A 24,747-nucleotide genomic window follows, 5' to 3' on the forward strand; every position below is an offset into this window, starting at 1 on the left:
GGATGGGAATGGGGACAGGGATGGGATGGGGATGAGGATGAGGATGGAGGTGGGGACAGGGATGGGATGGGGATGGGATAGGGATGGGGATGGATGGATGGATAGGGATGGGGATGGGATGGGATGGGATAGGGATGGGGATGGGATGGGGACAGGGATGGGATAGGGATAGGATGGGAATGGGGACAGGGATGGGATGGGGATGGGATTATGATGGGAATGGGGATGGGGACAGGGATAGGATAGAGATGATGAGGATGGGGATGGGGATGGGGACAGGGATAGGATGGGAATGGGGACAGGGATGGGATGGTGATGGGGATGGGGACAGGGATGGGATGGGGATGGGGACAGGGATGGGATAGGGATGGGGATGGGGATGGGGATGGGGATGGGGATGGGGACAGGGATGGGATGGGAATGAGGACAGGGATGGGATGGGGATGGGGACAGGGATGGGATGGGGATGGGGATGGGGGTGGGGTGGGGTTGAGGATAGGGGTGACGGGGATGGGATGGGGACAGGGATGGGATGGGGACAGGGATGGGATGGTGATGGGGATGGGGGTGGGGATGGGGACAGGGATGGGATGGGGGTGGTGATGGGGGTGGGATGGGGATGGGGACAGGGGTGGGATGGGGGTGGGATGGGGATGGGATGGGGATGGGGGACGGGATGGGGATGGAGACAGGGGTGGGGTGGGGTTGAGGATGGGGGTGACGGGGATGGGATGGGAATGGGGATGGGGACAGGCATGGGATGGAGGTGAGGATGGGGGTGACGGGGATGGGATGGGAATGGGGATGGGGACAGGCATGGGATGGAGGTGAGGATGGGGGTGACGGGGATGGGATGGGAATGGGGATGGGATGGCGATGGGATGGGGCGGGGATGAGGCGCGGTGGCAGGGCTGTGGGGATGCAGAGGGGGATGGGGATGACGGGGATGGGCACAGGAACGGGGCGGGCCGGGGGCCGGGGCCGGCACCGGGGGCTCCGGGGGGGGCTCGGCCGGGGGGCGCCGCGCGGCCCAGGAGGGGTTAAGCGGGCGCTGCCGCCATTGGTCGGGGCGCTGCGGCGGCAGCCAATGGGGACCGGCCGTGCGCGGGGTGCGCCGCGCCGGGCCCGCCCCCAGACCCTGTCCCGGGGCCGCGGGTGCGCGCTGCGGCCGGCGGGGGGCTCGGCCCGGCCCGCTCGGCTGCGCTCGGCTCCGCTCGGCTCCGCTCGGCTGGGCTCGGCTCCGCTCGGCTCCGCTCGGCTCGGCTGGGCTCGGCTCGGCCCGGTCGCTCGGCTGCGCTCGGCTCCGCTCGGCCCCGCTCGGCTCGGCCCTGCCCGGTCGCTCGGCCCCACTCGGCCCCGCTCGGCTCGGCCCGGCCCGCTCGGCTCCGCTCGGCTCCGCTCGGCCCCACTCGGCCCGGTCGCTCGGCTCCGCTCGGCCCCACTCGTCTCGGTTCGACGCTGCCCGGCTCGGTTCGGCCTCGCTCGGCTCCCTTCGGCTCCCTTCGGCTCCCTTCGGTCCGGCTCGGCCTCCCCTCAGCGCCCTCCTCCGCACCGGCCCCGGTACCGGGCCCCGGTAACGCCCCGGGAAGGGGGGGGGGGGGGGCGGTGGGCATCCTCCCGCGGGCTCCGTCCGCAGCGGGGCCGGGGCCGGGAGGGGGCGGGGGGGGCCGGGGCCGCCTCCGCAGCGCGGGGGGAGCGGGGCTGCGGCGGGCGGGACCCCCGGGGCGGGCGGGGACCCGGGCACGGCGTGACAGCGGCGAGGAGCGAGCCCCGTGACAGCGGGTGGCCGAGCCGCCCCATGGCGCGTGCTGTGACATTGGGTGACCAAGCCACCCCGCGCCGTGACACCGGGTGAGCAGCGAGCCCGGTGCATGCCGTGACACCGGGTGACAAAGCCAGCCCATGCTGTGACACCGTGTGACCAAGCCACCGCGCGCCGTGACACCGGCTGAGCAGCGAGCCCGGCGCGTGCCGTGACACCGGGTGACAAAGCCACCCCTCACTGCCGCACCGGGTGACGCCAGGCAAGCAGCGAGCCCGGCGCGTGCCGTGGCACCGGGTGACAAAGCCACCCCATTCTGCAACGCGGCGTGACCAAACCACCGCGCGCCGTGACGCCGGGTGAGCAGCGAGCCCGGTGCATGCCGTGACACTGGGTGACAAAGCCACCCCACTCTGCAACACCGTGTGACCAAGCCACCCCACACCGTGACACCGGGTGAGCAGCGAGCCCGGCGCGTGCCGTGACAGCGGGTGACAAAGCCACCCCTCACTGCTGCACCGGGTGACGCCAGGCAAGCAGCGAGCCCGGCGCGTGCCATGGCACCGGGTGACAAAGCCACCCCACTCTGCAACACCGTGTGACCAAGCCACCCCACACCGTGACACCGGCTGAGCAGCGAGCTCGGCGCATGCTGTGACAGCGGGTGACAAAGCCAGCCCATGCTGTGACACCCGTGTGACCAAGCCACCCCCGCGCCATGACACCAGCTGAGCAGCGAGCCCGGCGCGTGCCGTGACAGCGGGTGACAAAGCCACCCCCACTCTGCAACGCCGCGTGACCAAACCACCGCGCACCGTGACACCGGGTGAGCAGCGAGCCCGGCGCATGCCGTGACAGTGGGTGACAAAGCCACCCCATGCTGTGACACCACATGACCAAACCACTCCACGCCGTGACACTGGGTGAGCGGCGAGCCCGGTGCATGCCGTGACACCGGGTGACAAAGCCACCCCTCACTGCCGCACCGGGTGACGCCAGGCAAGCAGCAAGCCCGGCACGTGCCATGGCACCGGGTGACAAAGCCACCCCACTCTGCAACGCGGTGTGACCAAACCACCGCGCGCCGTGACACCAGGGTGAGCAGCGAGCCGGGTGCGTGCCTGACACCGGGTGACCGAAGCCACCCCATGCTGTGACACCAGGTGACCACAGCCACTCCGCATCGTGGCACTGGGCTCTCAGCGAGCCTGGTGCACGCCCTGTCACTGGGTGACCAAAGCCACCCCGCACCGTGACACCAGCTGAGCAGCGAGCCCGGTGCGTGCCGTGACACCGGCTGGCCCAAGCCACCCTATAGCACATGCTGTGATGCGGGGTGACAAAACCACCCCACTCTGCAACACCGCGTGACCAAACCACCCCGCACCGTGACACCGGGTGAGCAGCGAGCCCGGTGCGTGCCGTGACACCGGGTGACCGAAGCCACCCCGTGCGAGCCAACCCCGTGCCGCCAGCCCGCCGTGCTGGGCGTCGTGAGCATGCCGGCGCCGCGTCCCCAGCACCCGTGCGACGCCGTGGGGCGGAGCGCGGCCATGGGGAGCAGCGAGGGGCCGGCGGCCCCGCTGCCGCTAATGCCGCTGCTGCTGGCGCTGGTGCTGCTGGCGCCGTGGGGGTCCGCGGGCGGGAGCTGCCCCCCGCGCTGCGTCTGCGCCTCCAACATCCTGAGCTGCTCGCAGGCGGTGCTGAGCTCGGTGCCGGCCCCCCTGCCCCGCTTCACCGCCGTCCTCGACCTCAGCCACAACAACGTCAGCCGGCTGCGCGCCGACTGGGCGCCGGGGCGCCTGGCCCACCTCCACGCCTTGCTGCTCAGCCACAACGGGCTCTCCTTCGTCTCCACCGAAGCCTTCGCCCACGTCCCCCACCTCCGGCACCTGGACCTCTCCTCTAACCGCCTCCGGGCGCTGGAGGAGAACCTCTTCAGCGACCTGACCGAGCTGGAGGTGCTGCTCCTCTACAACAACGAGATCTCTGCCGTGGACCGCACCGCCTTCGATAACCTCGGCCATCTCCGTAAGCTTTACCTGGGGCAAAACCGCATCGCCCGCTTCCCGCTGGAGCTGCTGCGCGACGGCAGCCGCCTGCCGCAGCTGGCCCTGCTCGACCTCTCGGCCAACCGGCTCCGCAGCTTGCCCGTCGGCGAGCTGCAGGCGCTGCCCGCCTGGCTGCGCGACCGCCTCTACCTGCACAACAACCCGCTGGCCTGCGACTGCCCGCTTTTCCAGCTGGTCGCCCGCGGTCGTCGCCGCCGGCTGAGCGCCGTGATGGATTTCCAGGAGGAGTTGCGGTGCTTGCTGCCTGCCGCCTCGGCGCCCGTCGGTATCCTCGCCCTGGCTGGCCGGCAGCCGCTCAACTGCAGCGAGGCGCGGGAAGCGGTGCTGGAAGCCCACCTGGGTGACACCGTCACCCTCAGCTGCGACACCCGGTTGCGGGGGGTGCGTAGCCGGCACTGGGTGACGCCGGGGAGGCGAACGGGTGTTGGAGGAAGGGGGTAACGGCAGCGCCGCTCTCCTGGCGAACGGCAGCCTGCAGCTGCGGGTGCTGCGCCCCGAGGACGCCGGCACCTACTCCTGCTGGGTGGCAGGGTCCCCTCCTCAACGAGACCCTCTACGTGGAGCTGCTGGTGCACAACTTCACCCTGCACGGTCCCCACGACACCCTCAACACCGCCTACACCACGCTGGTGGGCTGCATCCTCAGCGTGGTGCTGGTGCTCATCTACCTGTACCTCACCCCGTGCCGCTGCTGCTGCTGCCGCGGCGCCGACAAGCCGCCGGCTCCCCGCGACGACAGCATCAACTCCTCCGTCCTCAGTGCCACCCCCAACCACGCCACCGGCGTCCCCGGGGAGCCTTGCCGCTCCCGCTCGGCCTCCGCCACCGGCCCGGGGCAGAACGGCAGGTTCAAGGTGGGGGGGCACCCCCCAGCCGCCCCCCCCGGCACGGCCCCCAAGGCGCAGAGGAAGGTGTCGGATCCGGACTCGGTCAGCTCCGTCTTCTCCGACACCCCCATCGTGGTGTAGGGAGGGGGGACACTGCGGGGACAGTCTCCAGGGATGCCCCGTGTCCCCCCCCCGCCTCTGGGACACGTCCCCCATGGATGCGCTGCGGGCAGGAGGGGCAGCCTGGACCCCCCACCGCCGGTGTCCCCAGCTTTGGGGTGACGCCGTCGCCCCCCCCTGCATCGCCGCTGGCCACCCACGCCGGCCTCCGCCAAGGTCACCGCCGCCGCGGGACCCGCGAGGGACAAGGGGGCTCCTGTGGGGACAGCGTGGCCGCCGAGCCGGGGGGGCACCGGCCCGTTGCCCACCGGGCACTGCAGGACCACGGGTGACGGCGCCCGGGCCGGTTTGGCGCGTGGCCCCCCGCCGGGGACGGCGGGCACCGGGGGCACCCACGCGGCGGCGGTGCCGGGAGCTGGGCCCCGGGGGTCCCGTTTCGGCAGGGCAGCCGCCCCCCCTCCCCGCGACGCCGACCCCCCCCGCGCCCTCCCCGGCATGTCTGTCGCGAAGCATGAGTCCCGCTCGGCGGGGGGGACACGAGGGGCACGTCACCCCCTGGGGACCCATGGGCGCGACCCCCCCCCAACACCCTCCTGCCCGCCCCCCATGCACCCCCCAGCCACAAGCAGAGCCCCCCACCCCGCAGGGAGCGGGACCCCGGGGGGCTCCAGCACCCCAATGGGGGCACCCACGCACCCCAGCCTGTGTCCCCCGTGTCCCCCTCCCCGGGTCGCGTCCCGTGTCCCGTCCCCCCCCCCCGTGCTGGCAGCCCCTGATGCCATGGCCAAAATAAACGTTTTCCCCCGTCGTGCCTGCGCAGCCTCCGCCGGTTTCGGGGGGCTAAGAGGGTCGTCCCCAAGATGGGGTCCCCTCGCTGGGTGGGGGGGGGGTGTCAGGGACAGTGCCACCGCGCCAGCCCTGCGGGACCCCCCCGGGATGAGGAGTCAGGCGGAGCCGGGGCCCCCCGCTGCCACCCTGGCCCCCCATTTGGGGGAGCCAGGGGGTTGGGGGAAGGGGGGGCACCCCAAGGCCCCGCCGACCGTGCAGCTTCCGTGCAGCCCCCCCCAAGCCAGCCCCCGTGCTCACCCCCCGCCCCCCACTGACCCTTCCTGGCCCCCCCCCCAGCACCCCAAAGACCCCCTATGGTCCTCCCCCCACCCCACTGCATCCCCCCCAGGGACCCCCCCCAGCTCCCAGGACGGGGGGACCCCTGCCCTTCGGGGGTTCCTGGGGACCCCCCCCATCCCTCTGTCCCCTCGGGACGGCCCCTGGGCCCCCCCCGCAGCCCCCATCCCTGCTGCCCTCGGCCGGGGACCCCCCCCCCCGGGGACCCCCCCAGCCCCTTCTCTGCCCTCACCGCGCTCCTGGGGCCACCCCCGCTGTCCCCAAACACCATGGGGACCCCCAGGACACAGCCCCCAGCGCCCCCCCCCCCCCCCCCTTCTCTGCAATACCTGGCTTTTTTGGGTTTTTTTCTCCTTTTTTTTTTTTTTTTTTTTTTAAAAAAGAAACAAAAAACACCAATAGTAATTCTTATAAATATCCGCGGCCGGTGTGGTGGCCCGGTGGTGGCCCGGTGGCCAGTCCTGTGCCGGGCCCCCCCCGGCCGCAGCCGCCTCCGCTGCCGGGGGCTGGTTTAGCAGCAAGAACAGAACTGAGAGTTTTTGAGGTATTTTTCTGGAAGTTGGGTTTTTCCTCCTTCTTTTTGTTTTCCTTGGGGGCAGGGGGTTGGGTGCTTTTTTTTTTTTTTTTTTTTTTTTTTTTTCCGCCCCCCACCCCCCACTCCCCCCCCCCCCGGCTTTTCCTCGGCTTTTCGGCGTTTCCGGTGGGGGCTTCTTTGCGCCCGCGCTGGAGGGGTGCGGGGGGACAGCGGTGCCCGGTGGGGGGTGGTCCTGGTGGCCCCTCCGTTAATGGGCTTTGGACTGCGGGAGAGGAGAGCGCGGGTGAGCCCCGGGGACCCTGGGCCCACAGTGTCCCCCACCCAGGGTTTGGGTGTCCCCCACCCAGGGTTTGGGTGTCCCCGGAGGGAGCATCCCCCCCCCATAGACAAACACATCCCCAGGGGGTCCCCACCTCCCCCAGCTGGGATGTCCCAGGACCCGAGATCAGTGTCGCCCCCCCCCCCCCCCCCCCCCCAGTGTCCCCTACTTGGGGCCAGGGGGTACCCAGGGGGTCCCCACAGTGCCCCTCACCTGGGGCATGGGTGGCCCCGAAGGTCCCCGTGGTGCCCCCCACCCCAGAGCCATGGTGTCCCCAGGGGGTCCCCGCTGCATCCACCCCCCGTGACCCCAGACCACAGTGTCCCCCAGTGTCCCCTACCCCAGGCCAGGGGGTCCCCAGGGTGTCCCCCCTCCCCTGGGACACGGACGTCCCCATGTTGTCCCCGTGGTGCCCCCCTAACCAAGACCAGGACACCCCCATGGCGTCCCCCACCTGGGCCACGGTGTCCCCATGGTGCCCCCCTAACCGAGACCAGGGGGTGCCCATGGCATCCCCCACCCCACACCAGGGGGTCCCTCAGGCCATGGGTGCACACAAGCAGCCCTGGGAGGAGCCGGGGGTCCCCCCCTGTACCCTGTAGGTGCTGGTGGCCCTGGGGGGTCCCCCCCCATTTCAGTGCCCAGCGTCACCCCCTGAGCCGGGGGTCCCCCCCTATACCCTGTGGGTGCTGGTGGCCTTGGGGGGGTCCCCCCCATTTCAGTGCCCAGCATCACCCCCCGAGCTGGGGGTCCCCCCCCTATACCCTGTAGGTGCTGGTGGCCCTGGGGGGGGCTCCCCCCCATCCCCTGTGGGTGCTGGTGGCCCTGGGGAGGGTCCCCCCCCCCCCATCCCCTATAGGTGCTGGTGGCCCTAGGGGTCCCCCCCTTTTTCATTGCCCAGCGTCACCCCCCCGAGCTGGGGGACCCCCCTATACCCTGTGGGTGCTGGTGGCCCTGGGGGGGTCCCCCATTTCACTGCCCAGCAATCACACCCCAAGCTGGGGGTCCCCCCCATACCCTGTAGGTGCTGGTGGCCCCTGGGGGTCCCCCCCATACCCTGTGGGTGCTGGTGGCCCTGGGGGGGTCCCCCCATTTCAGTGCCCAGCATCACCCCCTGAGCTGGGGGTCCCCCCCTATACCCTGTGGGTGCTGGTGGCCCTGGGGAAGGTCTCCCCCCCCATCCCCTATGGGTGCTGGTGGCCCTGGGGGGTCCCCCCATTTCAGTGCCCAGCATCACCCCCCGAGCCAGGGGTCCCCCCCATTCCCTGTGGGTGCTGGTGGCCCTGGGGGGGTCCCCCCCATTTCAGTGCCCAGCATCACACCCCGAGCCGGGGGTCCCCCCCAATTCCCTGTGGGTGCTGGTGGCCCTGGGGAGGGTCCCCCCCTATTTCACTGCCCAGCATCACACCCCCGAGCCGGGGGTCCCCCGTATACCCTGTGGGTGCTGGTGGCCCTGGGGGGGGTCCCCCCCATTTCAGTGCCCAGCATCACACCCCGAGCTGGGGGTCCCCCGCTATACCTTGTGGGTGCTGGTGGCCCTGGGGAGGGTCCCCCCCCCATCCCCTATGGGTGCTGGTGGCCCTGGGGGGGTCCCCCCATTTCAGTGCCCAGCATCACCCCCTGAGCTGGGGGTCCCCCCCTATACCCTGTGGGTGCTGGTGGCCCTGGGGAAGGTCTCCCCCCCCATCCCCTATGGGTGCTGGTGGCCCTGGGGGGTCCCCCCATTTCAGTGCCCAGCATCACCCCCCGAGCCAGGGGTCCCCCCCATTCCCTGTGGGTGCTGGTGGCCCTGGGGGGGTCCCCCCCATTTCAGTGCCCAGCATCACACCCCGAGCCGGGGGTCCCCCCCCAATTCCCTGTGGGTGCTGGTGGCCCTGGGGAGGGTCCCCCCCCCCATCCCCTATGGGTACTGGTGGCCCTGGGGGGGTCCCCCCATTTCAGTGCCCAGCGTCACCCCCCCGACACCGCTCTGCACCCCCCAGAGCACCCCAATACCCGCTCCCACCCCCACCAGCTCAGCAGAGACCCCCCCGCCCAGCACCCCCCCCAGCTCAGCCCTACCTTCAGGGCACTCCGCTTCTCCTCGAAGCCCGGGGGGGTCCCGGTTTCTTCCTGCGGACGGAGCCCCCCGAGTCGGGGGGGGCCGGGCCGGGGGGCGGCGGCGGGGGCCGGGCAGAGGGGGCGCAGGCTTGGGCTTGACAGGCCGGCAATACGTGGCCGCGTTCTTACGCTTCTTGACCTCGTCCTCGGAGATACAACGCGGGGGGGGCGGCGGCACCCCCGGCCCGTGCAGCGGCGAGCCTCGGGGGTCCACGGCGGGGGGGCTGCGGCAGTCCGGGGGGGCGAGCCGTTTCACCCGCGTCGTACCGTTGAGGACGGCGGCGGAGGAAGAAGAAGCCGGGCAACCCGGAGGGGTGGGTTTCGTCTTGCCGGGGGGAGCCGAAACCTGGCAGCCGGGGTTTTTGCTTTTGCCCCCGTCCCCCGAACAGGTCCGTTTATAGGGGGGGGCCGCCAGCGGCGAGAGGGGGCTTGCGTTTGCGGGTATCCGGATCCATCCCGCCGGCTGCTTCCCGGGCTCGGGAAGATTTGCTGGCCTTGGTGGAAGGCAACTTGCTGAAGGAGGGCGAGGGGATGTTGGCGGGCAGCGGGGAGGTGATGGACTGGCTGCCGCCCCCCCCGCACTCGGGCTGGCTGCAGGCGGCCGCGGCGTGGGGGGACCCCACCGTGTAGTTGAGGCTGGCGGGGACCCGGCCCTCCCGGGTGCCGGGGGGGGCCGCCGATGACGGGGAGGGCCGGGGCGGCGGGGAGGGGGCGGCGGGGCCGCAGGGGGGAGCGGCGGGGCTGGGGGGCGCCGGGGGGGGGTGCAGAGGGGGCTCGGCGGCTGGAGGGATCTTCCTGCGGGAGGGGAGGGGAAGGGTGAGACGGGACCCCCCCCAAATCTCTGCTCCCATCCCTGCATCCCCACTACCTGCCCCCCCACTTCAGATGTGGAGGGGTTGAGATGGGACCCCCCCCCCCCCAAATCCCTGCTCCCATCCCTGACCCCTTCCATGTGTCCCCCAGTTAAGGCAGGGAGGGTTGAGATGGGACCCCCCCCCCCAAATCCCTGCTCCCATCCCTGACCCCTGATGCCATCCCTCCTGATTCAGGTGCGGAGGGGTGAGATGGGGCCCCCCCCAAATCTCCGCTCCCATCCCTGCATCCCCTCTACGTACCCCCCCGATTTAGGTGGGGAGGGGTGAGATGGGGCCCCCCCCAAATCTCCGCTCCCATCCCTGCATCCCCTCTACGTACCCCCCCGATTAGGTGGGAGGGGTGAGATGGGGCCCCCCCAAATCTCCGCTCCCATCCCTGCATCCCCTCTACGTACCCCCCCCGATTTAGGTGCGGAGGGGTGAGATGGGGCCCCCCCAAATCTCCGCTCCCATCCCTGCATCCCCTCTATGTACCCCCCCGATTTAGGTGGGGAGGGGTGAGATGGGGGCCCCCCCCAAATCTCCGCTCCCATCCCTGCATCCCCTCTACGTACCCCCCCGATTTAGATGCGGAGGGGTGAGATGGGGCCCCCCAAATCTCCGCTCCCATCCCTGCATCCCCTCTACGTACCCCCCCCGATTTAGGTGGGGAGGGGTGAGATGGGGCCCCCCCCAAATCTCCGCTCCCATCCCTGACCCCTGATGCCATCCCTCCTGATTCAGGTGCGGAGGGGTGAGATGGGGCCCCCCCAAATCTCCGCTCCCATCCCTGCATCCCCTCTACGTACCCCCCCCGATTTAGGTGCGGAGGGGTGAGATGGGGCCCCCCCAAATCTCCGCTCCCATCCCTGCATCCCCTCTATGTACCCCCCCGATTTAGGTGGGGAGGGGTGAGATGGGGCCCCCCCCAAATCTCCGCTCCCATCCCTGCATCCCCTCTACGTACCCCCCCGATTTAGATGCGGAGGGGTGAGATGGGGCCCCCCAAATCTCCGCTCCCATCCCTGCATCCCCTCTACGTACCCCCCCCGATTTAGGTGGGGAGGGGTGAGATGGGGCCCCCCCCAAATCTCCGCTCCCATCCCTGACCCCTGATGCCATCCCTCCTGATTCAGGTGCGGAGGGGTGAGATGGGGCCCCCCCAAATCCCCCGCTCCCATCCCTGCATCCCCTCTACGTACCCCCCCGATTTAGGTGGGGAGGGGTGAGATGGGGCCCCCCCAAATCTCCGCTCCCATCCCTGCATCCCCTCTACGTACCCCCCCGATTTAGGTGGGGAGGGGTGAGATGGGGCCCCCCCAAATCTCCGCTCCCATCCCTGCATCCCCTCTACGTACCCCCCCGATTTAGGTGGGGGAGGGGTGAGATGGGGCCCCCCCAAATCTCCGCTCCCATCCCTGACCCCTGATGCCATCCCTCCTGATTCAGGTGCGGAGGGGTGAGATGGGGCCCCCCCCAAATCTCCGCTCCCATCCCTGCATCCCCTCTATGTACCCCCCCCGATTTAGGTGGGGAGGGGTGAGATGGGGCCCCCCCAAATCCCCGCTCCCATCCCTGCATCCCCTCTACGTACCCCCCCGATTTAGGTGGGGAGGGGTGAGATGGGGCCCCCCCAAATCTCCGCTCCCATCCCTGCATCCCCTCTACGTACCCCCCCGATTTAGGTGGGGAGGGGTGAGATGGGGCCCCCCCAAATCTCCGCTCCCATCCCTGCATCCCCTCTACGTACCCCCCCGATTTAGGTGGGGAGGGGTGAGATGGGGCCCCCCCAAATCTCCGCTCCCATCCCTGCATCCCCTCTACGTACCCCCCCGATTTAGATGCGGAGGGGTGAGATGGGGCCCCCCAAATCTCCGCTCCCATCCCTGCATCCCCTCTACGTACCCCCCCGATTTAGGTGGGGAGGGGTGAGATGGGGCCCCCCCAAATCTCCGCTCCCATCCCTGCATCCCCTCTACGTACCCCCCCGATTTAGGTGGGGAGGGGTGAGATGGGGCCCCCCCAAATCTCCGCTCCCATCCCTGCATCCCCTCTACGTACCCCCCCCGATTTAGGTGGGGAGGGGTGAGATGGGCCCCCCCAAATCTCCGCTCCCATCCCTGCATCCCCTCTACGTACCCCCCCGATTTAGGTGGGGAGGGGTGAGATGGGGCCCCCCCAAATCCCCGCTCCCATCCCTGCATCCCCTCTACGTACCCCCCCGATTTAGGTGGGGAGGGGTGAGATGGGGCCCCCCCAAATCTCCGCTCCCATCCCTGCATCCCCTCTACGTACCCCCCCGATTTAGATGCGGAGGGGTGAGATGGGGCCCCCCAAATCCCCGCCCCCATCCCTGCATCCCCACTACGTGCCCCCCCAGTTAAGGCGGGGAGGGTTGAGATGAGACCCCCCCCAAATCCCTGCTCCCATCCCTGACCCCTGCTACGTGCCCCCCCACTTCAGGTGCAGAGGGGTTCAGACAGGTCCCCCCCAAATCTCCGCTCCCATCCCTGCATCCCCTCTACGTACCCCCCCGATTTAGGTGCGGAGGGGTGAGATGGGGCCCCCCCAAATCTCCGCTCCCATCCCTGCATCCCCTCTACGTACCCCCCCGATTTAGGTGGGGAGGGGTGAGATGGGGCCCCCCCAAATCCCCGCTCCCATCCCTGCATCCCCTCTACGTACCCCCCCGATTTAGGTGGGGAGGGGTGAGATGGGGCCCCCCCAAATCCCCGCTCCCATCCCTGCATCCCCTCTACGTACCCCCCCGATTTAGGTGGGGAGGGGTGAGATGGGGCCCCCCCAAATCCCCGCTCCCATCCCTGACCCCTGCTATGTGCCCCCCCACTTCAGATGTGGAGGGGTTGAGACGGGACCCCCCCCAAATCCCCACTCCCATCCCTGACCCCTGCCATGTCCCCCCACACCTCAGGTGCAGAGGGGTGAGATGGGACCCCCCCCCCAAATCTCTGCTCCCATCCCTGCATCCCCACTACATGCCCCCCAATTCGGATGTGGAGGGGTTGAGATGGGACCCCCCCAAATCCCTGCTCTAATCCTTGCCCCCCTGATGCCATCCCTCCCGATTCAGGGGGGGAGGGTTGAGATGGGACCCCCCCAAATCCCTGCTCCCATCCCTGCATCCCCACTACGTACCCCGCAAATTTAGGTGGGGAGGGTTGAGACGGGACCCCCCCACATCCCCGCTCCCATCCCTGACCCCTGCCACGTCCCCCCCTAATTCAGATGTGGAGGGTTGAGACGGGACCCCCCCCACATCCCCACTCCCACCCTTGCCCCCCCAATTCAGCTACACCCCCTCCACACCAGGACCCTGGGGAGGGCAACCCCCACCTTGGGGCCGGGTGCCTTTGCACCCCAGCACCCAGCGGCACCCCCTGGCACCCAGCAGCAGCCCCCGGCCCCCCCCCAGCACCCCCCAGCACCCCCCAGCCCCCCTCACCTCCACATGTGGGAGCTGCGGTGCCGCTCCAGCATGGAGCCAGCACCCAGCAGCACCCCCAGCACCCCCCAGTACCCCCCAGCACCCCCCGGCCCCCCTCACCTCCACATGTGGGAGCTGAGGTACCGCTCCAGCATGGAGCCCAGCACCCAGCAGCACCCCCAGCACCCCCAGCACCCCCTGGCACCCAGCAGCACCCTCCAGCCCCCCCCAGCACCCCCCAGCACCCCCTGGCACCCAGCAGCACCCTCCAGCCCCCCCCAGCACCCCTTGGCCCCCCTCACCACCATATGTGGGAGCTGAGGTGCCGCTCCAGCATGGAGCCAGCACCCAGCAGCACCCCCAGCACCCCCTGGCACCCAGCAGCACCCTCCAGGCCCCCCCCAGCACCCCCCAGCCCCCCTCACCTCCACATGTGGGAGCTGCAGTGCCGCTCCAGCATGGAGCCCAGCACCCAGCAGCACTCCCAGCACCCCCCAGCACCCCCAGTACCCCCCAGCACCCCCCGGCCCCCGTCACCTCCACATGTGGGAGCTGAGGTGCCGCTCCAGCATGGAGACCAGCACCCCCAGCACCCCCAGTACCCCCTGGCACCCAGCAGCACCCTCCAGCCCCCCCCAGCACCCCCCGGCCCCCCTCACCACCACATGTGGGAGCTGCGGTGCCGCTCCAGCATGGAGACCAGCACCCCCAGCACCCAGCAGCCCCCCCAGCACCCCCCGGCCCCCCTCACCTCCACATGTGGGAGCTGAGGTGCCGCTCCAGCATGGAGCCCAGCGCCGAGCAGAAGCGGTCGAGCCGCCGGTTGAAGACGTAACAGCGGTGCAGAACTGCGGGGGGGGGGGACACACATGGTCACACCCCAAAACCTCCCCCCCGCAACCCGGAGCATCCCACCCGGCACGGGGCCGGCAGCGGGATGCAGCTGGGTGGGCTCCCGGTGGGGTTTTGGGACCCCCCCCTCCAAATCCCTGCTCCCTTCCCTGCATCCCCACTACGTGCACCCGCAGTTCAGGTGGGGAGGGGCGAGATGGGACCCCCCCAAATCTCCGCTCCCATCCCTGACCCCTGCTATGTGCCCCCCCCCCACTTCAGGTGTGCAGGGGTTGAGACAGGACCCCCCCAAATCCCTGCTCCCATCCCTGCATCCCCACTATGTGCCCCCCCATTTCAGGTGGGAAGGGTTGAGATGGGGCCCCCCCAAATCCCTGCTCCCATCCCCGACCCCTGCTATGTGCCCCCCCAATTCAGGTGTGCAGGGGTTGAGATGGGGCCCCCCCAAATCCCCGCTCCCATCCCTGCATCCCCACTATGTGCCCCCCCATTTCAGGTGGAAGGGTTGAGATGGGGCCCCCCCAAATCCCTGCTCCCATCCCTGACCCCTGCTATGTGCCCCCCCCCCCCACTTCAGGTGTGCAGGGGTTGAGACAGGACCCCCCCAAATCCCCGCTCCCATCCCTGCATCCCCACTACGTGCCCCCCAACTTCAGGTGGGAAGGGTTGAGATGGGACCCCCCCCAAATCCCCGCTCCCATCCCTGACCCCTGCCGCGTGCCCCCCCCCACTTCAGGTGTGCAGGGGTTGAGATGGGGCCCCCCCAAATCCCTGCTCCCATCCCTGCATCCCCACTATGTGCCCCCCCAGTTCAGGTGGGAAGGGTTGAGATGGGGCCCCCCCAAATCCCTGCTCCCATCCCTGACCCCTGCTATGTGCCCCCCCATTTCAGGTGGGAAGAGGTTGAGACGGGGACCCCCGAAATCCCTGCTCCCATCCCTGCATCCCCACTACGTGCCCCCCAACTTCAGGTGGGAAGGGTTGAGACAGGACCCCCCCAAATCTCCGCTCCCATCCCTGACCCCTGCTATGTGCCCCCCCCACTTCAGGTGTGCAGGGGTTGAGACGGGACCCCCCCAAATCCCCGCTCCCATCCCTGCATCCCCACTATGTGCCCCCCAATTCAGGTGCGGAGGGGTGAGATGGGACCCCCCAAATCCCCGCTCCCATCCCTGCATCCCCACTACGCGCCCCCCCCCAACTCAGGCGCGGAGGGGTTGAGACGGGACCCCCCCCCACCCTGGGGTGCCCCCTCACTCACCGCCTGGGGCCGCGGCGGGCGCGTGGGGGGGCCGGGGGGGCTCCTCGCCCCCCTCCTCCTCGCTCTCCTCGCTCGACACCCGGTTGCCCCCCTTGGGCAGGGGGAAGGGGAACACCCCCGTGCCCCCCTCCCCGCAGGCGGCCGGCGCGTCCTCGGCGTCGCTGTCGGAGGAGAGCCGGGCCCTGCGCCGGCGGGCGGGGGTGAGAGATTTTTGGGGTGCCCGAAGCGGGGGGTGCCGTGTCGTGTCCCCCCCCCCCCCCGCCGCCGCCGGGGTCCTCACCTGGGGAGCGGGCAGTGGGCGTGGGGCAGCTTGGCTCGGCACGGGGAGGTGCTGGGGGGGGCCGGCGGGGGTCTGCGGCAGCGAGGAGGGGTCCTGCTGGAGGGGGGGCAGCGGGTCCTTGCCGGGGGGGCTCCTCTCTTTTGGGGAGTCACCCTTGCGGGAGCTGGCCTTCAGCTCGGCCACCAGCACGTCAAAGTCCTTGGCCCGGCCCCGCACCTCGCGGCGCTGGTGAACCGAGTGGATCTGTGCCGGGCGACAGCGGCGAGGCGGGGGGTCAGGCTCAAGAAAAACACCCGCCGGGACCCCCCACCTCTCAACCACCCCCAAGCAGGATGACGGTGCCCCCCCCCTCCCCCGGTACCTTGCAGGTCAGCAAGCGGGTGCAGATTTTCTTGGTGTCGGGGTTGAGCACGCCGCACTGCCGGTTCAGGTCGCACTCCTTGCCTGCGGGCAGAGGAAGGCAGCGGGATGCCGGGGGGGCCCGGGGGGCCGAGCGGCGTCGGGGGCAGAGGGGGGAAGCCCCCCGCCCCCCCGCCATGTCCAGCCCCGGTCGAGGTTCCCGTGGACGGTGGGATGAGAGCGGCGGCGGCGGGGCGGGGGGCTCCAGCGGCTGCGGTGGGGGGGGGGGGGCACGGCGTCACCGGGCCCACCGCCGGCCGGCCGTGGGGCGGGGGGCTCTGTGGGGTGACCCCAGCCCACCCGGGCCAGGGCTGGCGATGGAGACCCCCCGCTTCTCGCAGCGAGAGGCCGCTGCGTCCGCCCGACTCCCGTTTCTGCGCGGGAGTTGCGGGGCGGGGGGACAGGGACGGGACGACACAACCGGGAGATTGGGGGTGGGGGGTGGGGGGGGGTGGGATTCAACCCTGGCTCACGCTCTTGCCGCACGCCGCCACCGCCGCCGTTTCCTCCGGGCCAGCCGGCACCGCGGGCAGAGACCCTAAACCTGCCGGGTGAACGGAGCTGCGGTCAGGGCACGGCTCCCCCGGCTGCGGGAGGAAGAGGTGGGAGCTGCCCCCTCGGTACCTACCCCGCTGCCAGGCCCGGCCGCCGCAATAACGGGACCAGGATGCCGCGCCGGGACGCGGTGCCGCGTGGCGCCCACCTGCCGCCCCCACCCCGCCGCCGGCACGGAAAGGGGGACTCACGCGCCAGCTTCTTGTGGGACCTGGGGGGCGGCTTGGAGGCACCCGCGTCCTTCTCCCCCGGGGCGGGCGCGCTCTCCGGTTTGCACCCGGGGCCGTCGGCGGGCATCGCCGAATCCCCCCCGACCCCGGCCGACGCCGGGGGCTCTTTGGGCACCGCGGCGGCGGCGGGTTTCCCCAAGGGTTCCTTGGTGGGTACGGCTTTGGGGGGCACCTTGATCCCGTGCCCGTCTGCTTTGGGAATGCTGGGAATCTTCTCCAGGTTGACCACGGGCACGAACAAGCTGGGGAGAGAATTTAGGGGTGGGGGGGGGGGGCGGGGGTCAGCGCGGCCGCGCGGCGGGGAAGGGGCCGAGCCGCCCGTCCCGGCGCTCACCAGAGGTTGTCCTTGTCCGGTCGCTCGGGCAGGGCCTGGACTCGCCCGCGGGCGCCGGGGGGCTTCTCCCGCAGCGCCTTGGCCGCGCCGGGGGTCCCGCCGGCCGCCGGTTGCCCGTTGACGGCGGCGTGGCACTTGGTGGCGGCGGTGGCGGCGGCGGCGCGGGCGTACAGCTTGCTGAGCGGGCCGTGGCGGCGTTCTGCCGGGACAGGGCGGGATGGGGAGGGCGCGTGGCGGGGGGAAAGCCCGGCGTTAGCCACCGCCACCAGCCCCCCAACCCGGGCTGTGCCGGCACCGCCAGCCCCGGCTGCGCTCCCACATCCCTCCCGACGCCGGAGGGGATGCCGTGGGGGGGGGATAGCCGCGCCCGGAGCCGCCCCCGGCTCACCGCAGTGCTTCTGGAAGGCCTGGGGCTTCACCACCTGGCTGCAGTGGTTGCAAACCACCAGGTAAAACTCGTCGTGCGCCGGGCAGTGGCCGAAGATGTTCATGTCTGCGGGGCGAGAGTTCGGTGAGCGGTGCGGCACGGCTCCCGCCGGCGCCGGGGGAAGCGTCGCAGCCTGAGGGTCGAGGCCGGAGGGCGAGCACGGCCCCAAAATGCCGGGTTTTCTCCCCAAAGGAGGGAGCTTACCTTCCTTAATCAGGGTCATGGCGTCCAGCTTCTTGCCGCCGCTCTTCCCGCTCTCCTCCAGCTCCGACCCCGATCCTGCCGGAGACAAAAACCCGTCAGCAGCGGCTGGCACGCGGAGGGTCCCGGGCTCCCAGCCATCGAATGCCGCCGGCGCTCCCGGAACAATTAAACTGGCTAAAATTCAGCAGAAGGACGGATCGGTCGCGGGATTGGGGGTCGGCCCCGCGGCGTGCCATCGCCTCCGAGGTCCCCGTCCCGCCACCCCGCGCCGGACCCTGCCGACAGCCCAGCACCGGCCCCGTCCTGGCTGGGATGCGACCGGGGTCAGCGCCCGCTGCCCGGGGACACCCCGGGAACACCCCGGGGACACCCCGGGGACACCCCATCCTCGCTGGCCGTGCCAGGCGGGTGTCCCGGCCCCAGCCGGCTGCACCAGGCTCTGCTGCGGGGGAACCGGTGTCCACTGGGCCAGTGGTGACAGTGTCCTGGCCAGCTGTGCCGTACTGGGTGCCCAGTGCTGTCTGGCTGTGCCATACTGGGTGCCCAGTGCCATCCAGCTGTGCCGTACTGGGTGCCCAGTGCCATCCAGCTGTGCCGTACTGGGTGCCCAGTCCATCCCCAGTTCTATCAGGCCGTGCCAGACCAGGTGCTCAGTCCTGTCCGGGCTGTGCCAAACTGGGAGCCCAGTTCCATCCAGCTGTGCCATACTGGGTGCCCAGTCCCGCCCAGCTGTGCCATACTGGACATGCAGTCCTGGCTGCCTGTGCCATACTGGGTGCCCAGTCCTGTCTGGCCAAGCCATACTGGGTGCCCAGTCCTGCCCAGCTGTGCCATACTGAGTGCCCAGTCCCGTCTGGCCAAGCCACACTGGGTGCCCAGTCCTGCCCAGCTGTGCCATACTGGGTGCCCAGTCCCGCCCAGCTGTGCCATACTGGATATGCAGTCCTGGCTGCCTGTGCCATACTGGGTGCCCAGTCCTGTCTGGCCAAGCCATACTGGGTGCCCAGTCCCACCCAGCTGTGCCATACTGGGTGCCCAGTCCCGCCCAGCTGTGCCATACTGGGTGCCCAGTCCTGTCCAGCTGTGCTATAATGGGTGCCAAGTCCCATACAGTTATGCCGTACTGGGTGCCCAGTCCCACCCAGCTATGCCATACTGGGTGCCCAGTCCCATCCAGTTATGCTATACTGGGTGCCCAGTCCCGCCCAGCTGTGCAATACTGGGTGCCCAGTCCCATCCGGTTATGCTATACTGGGTGCCCAGTCCTGCCCAGCTGTTCCATACTGGACATCCAGTCCCATCTGGCTGTGCCATACTGGGTGCCCAGTCCCGTCTGGCCAAGCCATACTGGGTGCCCAGTCCCGCCCAGCTGTGCCATACTGGGTGCCCAGTCCTGTCCAGCTGTGCTATAATGGGTGCCAAGTCCCATACAGTTATGCCGTACTGGGTGCCCAGTCCCATCCAGTTATGCTATACTGGGTGCCCAGTCCTGCCCAGCTGTGCAATACTGGGTGCCCAGTCCCGCCCAGCTGTGCCATACTGGGTGCCCAGTCCCATCCGGTTATGCTATACTGGGTGCCCAGTCCTGCCCAGCTGTTCCATACTGGACATCCAGTCCCATCTGGCTGTGCCATACTGGGTGCCCAGTCCCGTCTGGCCAAGCCATACTGGGTGCCCAGTCCCATCCAGTTATGACATACTGGGTGCCCAGTCCCACCCAGCTGTGCCATGCCGGACATGCAGTCCTGGCTGCCTGTGCCATACTGGGTGCCCAGTCCCGTCTGGCCAAGCCATATTGGGTGCCCAGTCCCGTCTGGCTGAGCCATACTGGGTGCCCAGTCCCATCCGGCTGAGCCATACTGGGCACCCAGCGGTGCACGGCCATGCCAGGAGTGCCTGCACCCATCCAGCCGTGCTGGGAGCCTGCACCGTGCCCGCCAGCTGCCCGGTCCCATCCAAGCCGTGCCTGCCCTGAGGTGCCCGGTGCGCAGAGCCCGCCGGGGCCGCGCCCGGCTCCCCGGTACCCCGGCACCTGGCACGTGACGCCCGGTTCCCTGCCTAGGGCACCTGGTAGCCACTGCCGGGTGCCCGGTGCCCGGTCTGGGGCACCCTGTGCCCTCTGCCTGGTCTGGGGTAATGGCGGCAACCGGTTCCCAGTCTGGGCTACCCAGTTCCCGGTCCGGGCTACCCAATGCCCACCGCACCCGGGGATATCCGGCACCCGGTAACTGGCTCCCAGTAACGGGTGCAGGGTTCCCAGTGGCCAGACTGGGGTGCCCGCTGCCAGCTCTGGCTGCCGGGTGCAGAGCACCCGCTGCCCGGTTGCCGGTGCCAGGTTGCTGGTGCCCGGTTCCCGGTTCCCAGTGCTGGGTGCCAGATTCCTGGTGCCCACTGCCCAGTGCTGGGTTCCCGGTGCCTGGTTACTGGGTGCCCATTTCCCAGTGCCCGGTTCCCGGTGCTAGGTGCCAGGTTCCTGGTGCCCAGTTGCCGGTGCCCAGTTCCTGCTGCTGGGTGCCCAGTTCCCAGTGCCCAGTTCCCAGTACTGGATGCCTGGTTCCTGGTGCTGGGTTCCCAGTGCCTGGTTCCCGGTGCCCAGTGCCCGGTTCCCAGTTCCCTGTGCCCACTGCCCAGTGCAGGGCTCCTGGTGCCCAGTTCCCAGCGCTGGCTGCCCGGTTCCTGGTGCCCAGTTGCCAGTGCCCAGTTCCTGGTGCTGGGTGCCCAGTTCCCTGTTCCCGGTGCCCACTGCCCAGTGCAGGACTCCCGGGTGCCCGGTTCTGGGTGCTGGCTGCCAGATTCCCGGTGCCCAGTCACTGCTGCCCAGTTCCCAGTGCCCAGTTCCCAGCGCTGGCTGCCTGGTTCCCGGTTTTGGGTGCCCAGTTCCCGGTTCCCGGTGCCCAGTCACTGCTGCCCAGTTCCCAGTGCCCAGCGCTGGCTGCCTGGTTCCCGGTTCTGGGTGCCCAGTTCCCGGTTCCCGGTGCCCAGTCACTGCTGCCCAGTTCCCAGTGCCCAGCGCTGGCTGCCTGGTTCCCGGTTCTGGGTGCCCAGTTCCCGGTTCCCGGTGCCCAGTCACTGCTGCCCAGTTCCCAGTTCCCAGCGCTGGCTGCCTGGTTCCCGGTTCTGGGTGCCCAGTTCCCGGTTCCCGGTGCCCAGTCACTGCTGCCCAGTTCCCAGTGCCCAGTTCCCAGCGCTGGCTGCCTGGTTCCCGGTTCTGGGTGCCCAGTTCCCGGTTCCCGGTGCCCAGTCACTGCTGCCCAGTTCCCGGTGCCCAGTTCCCAGCGCTGGCTGCCTGGTTCCCAGTGCTGGGTGCCAGGTTCCTGGTGCCCAGTTGCCGCTGCCCAGTTCCCGGTGCTGGGTGCCCAGTGCCTGGTTCCTGATGCCCACTGCCCAGTGCTGGGTTCCTGGTGCCTGGTTACTGGGTGCCCAGTTCCCAGTGCCCGGTTCCCAGTGCTGGGTGCCAGGTTCCTGGTGCCCAGTTCCCGCTGCTGGGTGCCCAGTTCCCAGTGCCCGGTTCCCAGTACTGGATGCCTGGTTCCTGGTGCTGGGTTCCCAGTGCCCAGTTCCTGGGTACCCAGTTCCCAGTGCCCGGTTCCCGGCGCCTGGTGCTGGGTGCCAGGTTCCTGGTGCCCAAATCCCAGTGCTGGGTGCCCGGTTCCTGGTGCTGGGTGCCCAGTTCCCTGTTCCTGATGCCCACTGCCCAGTGCAGGCTTCCCAGTGCCTGGTTACTGGATGCCCATTTCCCAGTGCCCAGTTCCCGGTGCCCACTGCCCAGTGCAGGGCTCCCAGTGCCTGGTTCTGGGTGCTGGCTGCCAGATTCCCAGTGCCCAGTCAGTGCTGCCTGGTTCCCGCTGCCCAGTTCCCGGTTCCCGATGCCCACTGCCCAGTGCTGGGTTGCTGGTGCCCAGTTGCTGGGTGCCCATTTCCCAGTGCCCGGTTCCCGGTGCCCAGTTCCTGGTGCTGGGTGCCCAGTGCTGGCTGCCCGGTTCCCGGTTGCTGGGTGCCCATTTCCCAGTGTCCAGTTCTCGGTGCCCAGTTCCCAGTGCTGGATGCCAGGTTCCTGGTGGCCAGTTGCCGGTGCCTGGATCCCAGTGCTGGGTGCCCAGTTCCCGGTTCCCGATGCCCAGTGCCCGGTTCCCGGTGCCCAGTTCCCGGTGCTGGGTGCCAGATTCCTGGTGCACAGTCACCGCTGCCTGGTTCCCGGTGCCTGATTCCCAGTGCTGGCTGCCCGGTTCCCGGTGCCCAGTCACCACTGCCTGGTTCCCAGTTCCCGGTGCTGGGTTCCCAGTTCCCGGTGCTGGGTTCCCAGTTCCCAGTTCCCGGTTCCTGGTGCTGGCTGCCTGGTTCCCGGTGCCCAGTCACCGCTGCTGGGTTCCTGGTGCCCAGTCACCGCTGCCCGGTTGCCGGTGCCCGGTTCCCAGTGCTGGGTGCCTGGTGCCCGGTTCCCGGTGCCCAGTCACCGCTGCCCGGTTCCCGGTGCCTAGTTCCCAGTGCTGGGTGCCTGGTGCCCGGCGCTGGGTTCCCGGTTCCCAGTTCCCAGTGCTGGCTGCCCGGTTCCCGGTGCCCAGTTCCCAGTGCTGGCTGCCCGGTTCCCGGTGCCTGGTTCCCAGTGCTCGGTCCCAGTTCCCGGTGCCCGGTTCCTGGTGCCCAGTCACCGCTGCCCAGTTCCCAGTGCTGGCTGCCTGGTTCCCAGTGCCCAGTCACCGCTGCCCGGTTCCCAGTGCTGGCTGCCCGGTTCCCGGTTCCCGGTGCCCAGTCACCGCTGCCCGGTTCCCAGTGCTGGCTGCCCGGTTCCCGGTTCCCAGTGCTGGCTGCCCGGTGCCCGGTTCCCAGTCACCGCTGCCCACTTCCCAGTGCCCAGTTCCCGGTGCTGGCTGCCCGGTTCCCGGTGCCTGGTTCCCAGTTCCCGGTTCCCAGTGCTGGCTGCCCGGTTTCCGGTGCCTGGTTCCCGGTGCCCAGTCACCGCTGCCCGGTTCCCGGTGCCTAGTTCCCAGTGCTGGGTGCCCAGTGCCTGGCGCTGGGTTCCCGGTTCCCAGTTCCCAGTGCTGGCTGCCCGGTTCCCGGTGCCCGGTTCCCAGTGCTGGCTGCCCGGTTCCCGGTGCCTGGTTCCCGGTGCCCAGTCACCGCTGCCCGGTTCCCAGTGCTGGCTGCCCGCTGCCCGGTTCCCGGTGCCCAGTCACCGCTGCCCGGTTCCCAGTGCTGGCTGCCCGCTGCCCGGTTCCCGGTACCCAGTCACCGCTGCCCGGTTCCCAGTGCTGGCTGCCCGCTGCCCGGTTCCCGGTACCCAGTCACCGCTGCCCGGTTCCCAGTGCTGGCTGCCCGGTTCCCGGTGCTGGGTTGCCGGTGCCCGGTTCCCGGTGCCCACCGCCCCAGCGCTGCCTCCCGGCCGCCCGCTGCCCGCCTACCGCGCGGCGGCGCTAGGACCGGGGGGCGGCGGGCGCGGTTCCCTTCGCGGCAGCCCCCCCCCCCCGCCCCCCCCCGCCCGCCCCCGCCGCCGCCGCCGCCGCCGCCGCCGCCCCTCACCCGGCTCTGCCGGCGGCCCGGCCCGCTCCACCCAGGCGCTCCAGCTCTGCCCCGCGAACTCGTCCAGGCTGGGCAGCCGCCGCTCCGCCGCCATCGCCGCCGCCGCCGCCGCGCGCCCACGCGCCGCCATCGCCGCCGCCGCGGGAGCGCGCGCGCCCCCCCCCCGCTGCCGCCGCCGCCGCCGCCGCCGCCGCCGCCGCCCCGCGCGCCCCCGCGCATGCGCCGCGCGCCCCCGCCCGCCCCGCGGCACCACGGGCGGTGTAGTCCCCGCCCCGCCCCGCCCCGCCCCGGGGCTGCCCCCGGTGTGCGGGGCCGGGACCCCCGGTGCGGGGCCGGGATCCCCCCGGTGTGCGGGGCCGGGACCCCCGGTGCGGGGCCGGGATCCCCCCGGTGCGGGGCTGGAACCCCCGGTGCGGGGCCGGGATCCCCCCGGTGTGCGGGGCTGGGACCCCCGGTGTGTGGGGCCGGGACCCCCGGTGCGGGGCTGGGAGCCCCCCGGTGCGGGGCTGGAACCCCCGGTGTGCGGGGCCGGGATCCCCGGTGCGGGGCCGGGATCCCCGGTGCGGGGCTGGGAGCCCCCCGGTGTGCGGGGCCGGGACCCCCCCCGGTGTGCGGGGCCGGGACCCCCGGTGTGCGGGGCTGGGACCCCCCCGGTGCGGGGCTGGAACCCCCGGTGTGCGGGGCCGGGACCCCCGGTGCGGGGCCGGGACCCCCGGTGCGGGGCCGGGATCCCCCCGGTGCGGGGCTGGAACCCCCGGTGTGCGGGGCCGGGATCCCCGGTGCGGGGCCGGGATCCCCGGTGCGGGGCTGGGAGCCCCCCGGTGTGCGGGGCCGGGACCCCCCCGGTGTGCGGGGCCGGGACCCCCGGTGTGCGGGGCTGGGACCCCCCCGGTGCGGGGCTGGAACCCCCGGTGTGCGGGGCCGGGACCCCCGGTGCGGGGCCGGGACCCCCGGTGCGGGGCCGGGATCCCCCCGGTGCGGGGCTGGAACCCCCGGTGTGTGGGGCCGGGACCCCCCCGGTGTGCGGGGCCGGGATCCCCCCGGTGCGGGGCTGGAACCCCCGGTGTGTGGGGCCGGGACCCCCGGTGCGGGGCTGGGAGCCCCCCGGTGTGCGGGGCTGGGACCCCCGGTGTGTGGGGCCGGGACCCCCGGTGTGTGGGGCCGGGACGCCCCCGGTGTGCGGGGCTGGGACCCTCCCGGTGCGGGGCTGGAACCCCCGGTGTGTGGGGCCGGGACGCCCCCGGTGCGGGGCCGGGACCCCCCCGGTGTGCGGGGCCGGGATCCTCCCGGTGCGGGGCCGGGAACCCCCCCGGTATGGAGCTGGAGCCCCCGGTGCAGGGCTGGGACCCCCCCGGTGTGGGGCTGGGACCCCCCCGGTGCGGGGCCGGGACCCCCGGTGCGGGGCCGGGACCCCCGGTGCGGGGCTGGAGCCCCGGTGTGCGGGGCCACAACCTCCCGGTGTGCGGGGCCGGGACCCCCGGTGCGGGGCCGCGGGCAGCACAGACCCCTCTGCGGGGCCGGGGGTCCCG

At 71.0% G+C, this 24,747-nt stretch overlaps 3 protein-coding genes across 3 annotated transcripts in view; 2 read left to right on the forward strand and 1 right to left on the reverse strand.

Annotated features, from left to right (window-relative positions):
- The window catches only part of LOC142595113 (amphoterin-induced protein 1-like), a 4,504-nt gene extending 1,508 nt beyond the window's left edge, over positions 1-2,996 (forward strand). The window contains 1 exon segment of the mRNA XM_075722558.1: positions 2,926-2,996. Coding sequence (XP_075578673.1) covers positions 2,926-2,996 — 71 coding nt within the window.
- Positions 2,997-3,261: 265 nt separating this feature from the next.
- Positions 3,262-4,802, forward strand: LOC142595097 (amphoterin-induced protein 1-like). The gene is given in 3 exon segments (XM_075722488.1): positions 3,262-4,242; positions 4,244-4,363; positions 4,365-4,802. Coding segments are annotated over 3 exon segments (1,539 nt in total).
- Positions 4,803-6,688: 1,886 nt separating this feature from the next.
- ATXN7L2 (ataxin 7 like 2) lies at positions 6,689-23,348 on the reverse strand. The gene is given in 16 exon segments (XM_075722559.1): positions 6,689-6,703; positions 8,822-8,853; positions 8,856-8,925; positions 8,928-9,266; positions 9,268-9,655; positions 13,911-14,007; positions 15,251-15,302; positions 15,304-15,454; positions 15,553-15,611; positions 15,613-15,795; positions 15,914-15,996; positions 16,698-16,978; positions 17,071-17,269; positions 17,459-17,563; positions 17,702-17,776; positions 23,219-23,348. Coding segments are annotated over 16 exon segments (2,259 nt in total).
- Positions 23,349-24,747: the final 1,399 nt, after the last annotated feature.

The sequence above is a fragment of the Pelecanus crispus genome, chromosome 17, assembly GCF_030463565.1.
Source record: "Pelecanus crispus isolate bPelCri1 chromosome 17, bPelCri1.pri, whole genome shotgun sequence".
Taxonomy (NCBI): domain Eukaryota; kingdom Metazoa; phylum Chordata; class Aves; order Pelecaniformes; family Pelecanidae; genus Pelecanus; species Pelecanus crispus.